This window comes from Petromyzon marinus, chromosome 61, assembly GCF_048934315.1.
Source record: "Petromyzon marinus isolate PM22_M1 ecotype Great Lakes invasive population chromosome 61, UKy_Petmar_22M1.pri1.0, whole genome shotgun sequence".
NCBI classification, from domain to species: Eukaryota; Metazoa; Chordata; class Hyperoartia; order Petromyzontiformes; family Petromyzontidae; genus Petromyzon; species Petromyzon marinus.
This window is the reverse complement of record NC_133727.1, coordinates 1,846,720-1,855,003: the sequence shown is the minus strand read 5'-3', so window position 1 is coordinate 1,855,003 and position 8,284 is coordinate 1,846,720. Positions and strand designations below refer to the sequence as shown.

At 60.4% G+C, this 8,284-nt stretch overlaps 1 protein-coding gene across 1 annotated transcript; it reads left to right on the top strand.

The window, feature by feature from the left end:
• Positions 1–3,904: 3,904 nt before the first annotated feature.
• LOC142906013 (uncharacterized) lies at positions 3,905–8,083 on the top strand. The gene is made up of 3 exons (XM_076053382.1): positions 3,905–3,914; positions 4,485–6,906; positions 7,066–8,083. Exons 1-2 carry the CDS (start codon positions 3,905–3,907, stop codon positions 5,927–5,929), a joined length of 1,455 nt encoding a protein of 484 aa, XP_075909497.1. The 3' UTR covers positions 5,930–6,906; positions 7,066–8,083.
• The last annotated feature ends 201 nt before the right edge of the window (positions 8,084–8,284 follow it).

Genomic DNA, 8,284 nt, shown 5'->3' with positions numbered 1-8,284 from the left:
GGTGGCGGGCGGCGGGGGGGTGGCGGCGGGGGGGGCGGCGGGGGGGGCTCCCCCCACGGCGCCCTGCTGAAGCCTCCCTGCGTGGCGCTCCACCGCTGCGGTGGGGGCTGTTGCCCCTCGGAGCTGCAGAGCTGCGGTCAACTCCAGCCACCAGCTCGTCAACAAGACGGTGGGGGCCGGGGGGGGGGCTGGGGGGAGGGGCTGGGGGGGGGGCTGGGGGAGGGGCTGGGGGAGGGGGCTGGGGGGGGCTGGGGGGAGGGGCTGGGGGGGGGGGGGCTGGGGGGGGCTGGGGGAGGGGCTGGGGGGGGGCACGTGGGGGTCACAGGTGCCGGGCACGGGTGTCTAATGTGGTCAGTCTATCGGGCTGTCTGCTATCGGCTGTGCCACCGCGATGTGCTGATGCAGGAGGGCTTGTTGACCTGGGACAGAGCGGACGACTCGGAGAGAGTGGACGACTCGGAGAGAGTGGACGACTCGGAGAGGACGACTCAGAGCATACGACTCAGAGAGGACGACTCGGAGAGGACGACTCGGAGTGGACGACTCAGAGAGGACGACTCGGAGAGGACGACTCGGAGGGGACGACTCGGAGGGGACGACTCGGAGCAGACGACTCGGAGCAGACGACTCAGAGCGGACGACTCAGAGCAGACGACTCAGAGAGGACGACTCAGAGAGGACGACTCGGAGAGGAACGACTCAGAGAGAGAGAGGACGACTCGGAGAGAGAGAGGACGACTCAGAGAGGACGACTCGGAGAGGACGATTCGGAGAGAGTGGACTCGGAGAGAGAGAGGACGACTCGGAGAGAGAGGACGACTCAGAAAGGACGACTCGGAGCAGACGACTCAGAGCAGATGACTCGGAGAGGACGAGTCAGAGAGAGAGAGGACGACTCGGAGAGAGAGAGGACGACTTAGAGCAGACGACTCAGAGATGACGACCTCAGAGAGGACGACTCAGAGCGGACGACTCAGAGAGGACGACTCAGAGCGGACGACTCAGAGTGGACGACTCAGAGCGGACGACTCAGAGCGGACGACTCAGAGAGGACGACTCGGAGTGGACGACTCGGAGTGGACGACTCGGAGAGAGGTGCCAGGAGGAACCGTGGACGGGCGAGCGGGGGAGCCAGCGGCCGCAGCCGCCACGCGGCGGCGGAGCGGGCGGCGCTACCAACCACTGCCCGAGCTCTGCCGTCCTCGACTCGTTTTAAGATGTTCCCTCACATCAACGCCGCACGTCCCAGTGCCCGCGTGCGGGATCTTTACTCCCCTGCCCCCCCCCCCACCTCGCCCCCCCCCCCACCTCGCCCCCTTCCCCCCCCCCCGCAGCTCCTGCAGCTGATCCCCTCCCGCTCCCCGCCGCTGGTGGCGGTGACCGTGACGCTGGTGAACCCACACGGAGTGCCGCTGCGTGGACAGAGACGACGACAACGACGACTCGCTGCTGCTGCTGCCGCCACCACCACCACCACGGGGCGTCTCCCGTAGGGACACGGGGTGAGGACGGGGGGGGGCACGGGAAGGGGGACAAGGGGGGGGGCAAGGGGAGGGGGGGGGACAAGGGGGGGGACAAGGGGGGGGGGGAGGAGACACGGGGTGGGGGAGACACAGAGGGAGGGGGTGACGCGGGGAGGTGGGGAGACACGGGGTGGGGGAGTTAGAGACACTGGGGAGACACTGGGGAGACACTGGGGGAGACACTGGGGGAGACACGGGGAGACACGGGGACACACTGGGGAGACACTGGGGGAGACACTGGGGGAGACACGGGGAGACACTGGGGAGACACTGGGGAGACACTGGGGAGACACTGGGGGAGACACTGGGGAGACACTGGGGAGACACTGGGGGAGACACGGGGAGACACTGGGAGAGACACTGGGGGGAGACACGGGGAGACACGGGGACACACTGGGGAGGACACTGGGGGAGACACTGGGGGAGACACGGGGAGACACTGGGGGAGACACGGGGAGACACTGGGGGAGACACTGGGGGAGACACTGGGGGAGACACTGGGGGAGACACGGGGACACACACGGGGGGAGACTCTGGGGGAGACACTGGGGGAGACACTGGGGAGACACTGGGGGAGACACTGGGGGACACACACGGGAACACACACGGGGACACACTGGGGAGACTCTGGGGGAGACACTGGGGGAGACACTGGGGGAGACACGGGGAGACACGGGGACACACTGGGGAGACACTGGGGGAGACACTGGGGGAGACACGGGGAGACACTGGGGAGACACTGGGGAGACACTGGGGAGACACTGGGGGAGACACTGGGGAGACACTGGGGGAGACACTGGGGAGACACTGGGGAGACACTGGGAGAGACACTGGGGGAGACACGGGGAGACACGGGGAACACACTGGGGAGACACTGGGGAGACACTGGGGGAGACACGGGGAGACACTGGGGGAGACACGGGGAGACACTGGGGGAGACACTGGGGGAGACACTGGGGGAGACACTGGGGGAGACACGGGGACACACACGGGGGGAGACTCTGGGGGAGACACTGGGGGAGACACTGGGGAGACACTGGGGGAGACACTGGGGGACACACACGGGAACACACACGGGGACACACTGGGGAGACTCTGGGGGAGACACTGGGGGAGACACTGGGGGAGACACGGGGACACACACTGGGGACACACTGGGGAGACACTGGGGGAGACACGGGGACACACTGGGGGAGACACTGGGGGAGACACTGGGGGAGACACTGGGGGACACACTGGGGGAGACACTGGGGGACACACTGGGGGAGACACTGGGGGAGACACTGGGGGAGACACTGGAGGAGACACTGGGGGAGACACTGGAGGAGACACTGGGGGAGACACTGGGGGAGACACTGGGGGAGACACTGGGGGACACACACGGGGACACACACTGGGACACACTGGGGGAGACACTGGAGGAGACACGGGGAGACACTGGGGGAGACACTGGGGGAGACACTGGGGGACACACTGGGGGAGACACTGGGGGAGACACTGGGGGAGACACTGGGGGAGACACGGGGACACACACGGGGGGAGACTCTGGGGGAGACACTGGGGGAGACACGGGGACACACTGGGGAAGACACTGGGGGAGACACTGGGGGGACACACACTGGGACACACTGGGGGAGACACTGGGGGAGACACGGGGACACACTGGGGGAGACACTGGGGGAGACTCTGGGGGAGACACTGGGGGAGACACTGGGGGAGACACGGGGGAGACACTGGGGGAGACACGGGGACACACACGGGGGAGCGGAGGGACACGGCAGGAGAGACACGGGGGGGAGGGACACAGGGTGGTGGTTGGGGTGAGACACGGAGACACGCGGGGCAACACTGGGGGTAGACAAGGGGGGGGGGGTGGGGGTCACAGCCACTACCACCACCGGTGACGATCACCCCCCTCCCACCTAGGTCGACTCAGCCTCAAATGAGTAACCTGGTGCAGCGACATGTAGTAGACATCACCACTGGGGAGACACAGGCGGCCGTAACTACAAATGTTTGTATTTGGTGTTTAAACATCTTAACACAGGCTCCTGCTTTATTGCCAGAAAGGGTAAAACCTCTTCCTACTTTCTCATACGAAAATTCTCATCACATTTAGTCTCTAATACAGGGGCGGGGGGGGGGGGATGGGTTAGATCGCGTAAATATATAAATGTTGTGTCGTTAAACCCGCCACCACCCGACACAGCCAACTAGTAAGAGGTTGTCGCGTAAACAGAACGTGGCCAATTCGTCACTAGTACAGCACTAACCGGTTGTGTTGGAGAGTAAAGCCACAATTGACAATCCGAGTACGACGTTTCGCCAGTAATGTAAGTCTGTTACAGGTTTAGTCTGCCAACGGGGGGACCTGCGTCTTCATGTACACGTGTCCATACACAAAGATCCCCCGTGTAGCCTTAACAGACTGTAGGGGCAAGTGCTGTTAGCGAGCAGCACCTGTGAAGGCCGGCACGGCACACGAGGGGGTGGGTGGACAGCACCACGCCCGACCGCCTTTGTCTCGCCAGTGGCGATGTTTACTGCACGCCGCACCAGGCACTCATTTGAGGCTGAGTCGACCTAGGGGAGGCCCAGGACCGGTTCGGATAATCGTCACCGGTGTTGGCCGCGAGCGGGAATCGAACCCCGGGTCACCGGCTTCGTAGCGCAGTGCAGCGCTAACCGCTGCACCACCGCTCAATATACACTACTGTACACACACACAAAGATCCCCCGTGTAGCCTCCACGGGCTGTCGGGGCAAGTGCCGAGACGTGGTCGTAGCGCGGCGCGTCGACCACTGCACCACCGCTCCACAATGACCTGGGGCTGACCCCACCCACCCACTTCCCCTCCCCCCCTTTCGTGACCCCGGTGACCCCAGGTGTGTCTGGAGCAACGTGACGTGCGTGAGAGGGGCCCGCTGGGACCCCCAACTCTGCCGCTGCGTTCCCACGAGACGCGGGGAGGGACAGCAGCACCATCCCGGTACTCAACATCATCAGCAGCAGCATCATCATCAGCAGCAGCACCATCAGCAGCACCATCCCGGTACTCAACATCATCATCAGCAGCATCATCAGCAGCACCATCCCGGTACTCAACATCATCAGCAGCAGCATCATCATCAGCAGCACCATCCCGGTACTCAACATCATCATCAGCAGCATCATCAGCAGCACCATCCCGGTACTCAACATCATCAGCAGCAGCATCATCATCATCATCAGCAGCACCATCCCGGTACTCAACATCATCATCAGCAGCATCATCAGCAGCACCATCAGCAGCACCATCAGCAGCACCACCCTGGTACTCAACATCATCAGCAGCACCATCAGCAGCATCATCCCGGTACTCAACATCATCAGCAGCATCATCAGCAACACCATCCTGGTACTCAACATCATCATCATCAGTAGCATCATCAGCAGCACCATCCTGGTACTCAACAACATCAGCAGCACCATCCTGGTACTCAACATCATCATCAGCAGCATCATCAGCAGCACCATCCCGGTACTCAACATCATCATCAGCAGCATCATCAGCAGCACCATCAGCAGCACCATCCTGGTACTCAACATCATCATCAGCAGCACCATCCTGGTACTCAACATCATCATCAGCAGCACCATCCTGGCACTCAACATCATCAGCAGCACCATCAGCAGCATCATCCCGGTACTCAACATCATCAGCAGCATCATCAGCAACACCATCCTGGTACTCAACATCATCATCAGCAACACCATCCCAGTACTCAACATCATCATCATCAGTAGCATCATCAGCAGCACCATCCTGGTACTCAACAACATCAGCAGCACCATCCTGGTACTCAACATCATCATCAGCAGCATCATCAGCAGCACCATCCCGGTACTCAACATCATCATCAGCAGCATCATCAGCAGCACCATCAGCAGCACCATCCTGGTACTCAACATCATCATCAGCAGCACCATCCTGGTACTCAACATCATCATCAGCAGCATCATCATTACCATCATGAGCATCATTACCAACATAAACACCATCACCAACATCAACACCATCACCAGCAGTATCATTACCAACATCAACACCATCACCAACATCAGCAGTATCATTACCAACATCAACACCATCACCAACATCAACACCAACACCATCACCAGCAGTATCATTACCAACATCAACACCACCATCAGCACCATCAGCTGCATCATTACCATCATCAGCACCATCAGCAGCAGCATCATTACCATCAGCAGCAGCATCATGATCATTACCATCAGCAGCAGCATCATGACCATCACCAGCAGCAGCAGCATCATGACAATCATCACGATCATCAGAATAATTTTCATAATCATAGCATCACCATCATTATCAGCACCACCATCAGGACTGTCATCATGAGATCCATTATCCCCACCACCAGCATTATCATCTGCATCAGTAGCTTCATCAGAATCATGATCAGAATCATCAGTAGCATGAGAATCACTACCATCATCATTATGAGAATCACCATGAATAGTTTCATCATCTGTTTCAGCAGCATCATCACCACCAGTATCACTCGATCATCATCATCATCATCACAATCTTCATCAGAATGTTCATAATCATCATTATCAGCATCACCATCAGTACCATCATCAGATTCATCATCACCATCACCAGTAGCATCAGCATCACCACTATCTTCATCAGTAGCATGATCATCACTACCATCATCATCAGAATCACCATCACCATGAGTAGTTTCATTATCATCAGCATCACCACCACCATCTTCATCAGAATGTTCACAATCATCATTATCAACATCACCATCAGTACAATCTTCAGATTCACTATCATCATCACCAGTAGCATCAGCATTACCACTATCATAATCATCTGCATCATCACCATCAGTAGCTTCATCATCACCACCATCTTCATCAGTAGCATGATTATCACTCCCATCACCATTATCAGAATCACCATCACCATGAGTAGTTTTATCATCACCACCACCACCACCATCGGTATCACCACCATCACCATCATAACACAACAACCACAGCCACCGCCTGTACCGCGTGCTGTCCGGACACGATGTCCGACGTTTCGCTCCCACACCCTTCCTCCACGATCTGACTTCTCAAGGTGACCCGATTTCCCCCAGAAGCCACTTCGGCCAACGTGGAGCAGCGGCAGCCGCAACGGCGGCGGCGGCGGCGTCTTCGTCGTCGGGATGAAGAGGACGAGGATCGTGGGGGGCCCTGCCCCCCTGGCCACGCGGCTGGCGAGGCCGCGTGCCGCCCACCGCAACAACGGGCGTCGTGCCGCTGCGCCAGGGGCCCCCCCCCCAGCTGCCCCACGTGCTTCGACAGCCGCACGTGCAGGTACCCCCCCCCCCGTACCCCCCAAACTAAACACAACAAAAAGCAGTTTTAAAGAAATGAGTTTTAAAATTATGCACACACAGTGGCAATGTCGCGGTGATGTCACTGCCCCCCCCCCCACTCCCCTGCCTCCCCCCACTCCCCTGCCCCCCCCCGTAGCTGCGTGCCCCCCCCGCCGTGCCGCGTGCCCCCCACCGGCACCCACTCGTGCCCCCCGCCGCTGGCGTTCAGCCGCGCGTCGTGCCGCTGCGTGCCGGCCCGGTGGCTCCACGCGGCTCGCGCCAAGCGGGGCTCGGGCCCCACGGCGGAGGGCTCCACGGCGGAGGGCCCCACGGCGGAGGGGCCCACGGCGGAGGGCTCCACGGCGGAGGGCCCCACGGCGGAGGGCCTGGCGTAAGAGGACGCGGAGCTGCGATTTCTCGAGGTGGCTGAAGGCAAATAAAAAAATGAAAAAAAATATCCCCGACAATCGGCTTCTCACCCCTACCCCGAGTGGGCGATGTCAACAAAGATTCCCCGCGTGGTCCACACAGGCCGTGCTGATGTTTGCACACCGCACCGGGTACTCGTGTTTATGGCCGAGTCGACCTAGGAGAGGCCCGCGACCGGGTTCAGATCATCGCCGCCGATGTTGGTGGCCAGTGAGCGGGACGCGAACTCGGGTCGACGGGTTGGCAGCGTAGCGCTAACCGCTCCCCACCACTGGCGCACGCACACACACACGCACACACACACGCACACACAGACACACACGCACACAGACACACACACACAGACAGACACACACGCACACACACGCACACACACACGCACACACACACACACGCACGCACACACACACACGCACGCACACACACAGACACGCACACACACACACACGCGCGCACGCACACACACACACGCACGCACACACACAGACACGCACACACACACACACGCGCGCACGCACACACACAGACACACACGCACACAGACACACACACACGCACACACACACACGCGCGCGCGCACGCACACACGCACGCACACACACACGCACACACATACACACGCACATACACACACGCACGCACACACACGCACGCACACACACGCGCGCGCGCGCACGCACACACGCACGCACGCACGCGCGTGTTATCCACTTTGCGTTTTTCACTAATAAAAACACGTGCCGTTACCAATGGCGAGTGGCTGGGTGGGTTGGTGAGTGGCTGGGTGAGTGGGTGGGTGAGTGGGTGGGTGGCTGTCTGGGTGGGTGGCTGGGTGAGTGTGTGGCTAGGCAAGTGGGTGGCTGGCTGGGTGGCTGGCTGGCTGGCTAGCCGAGGGGGTGGCTAGGCGGGTAGCTGGCTAGGCGGGTGGCTGGCTAGGCGGGGGACTA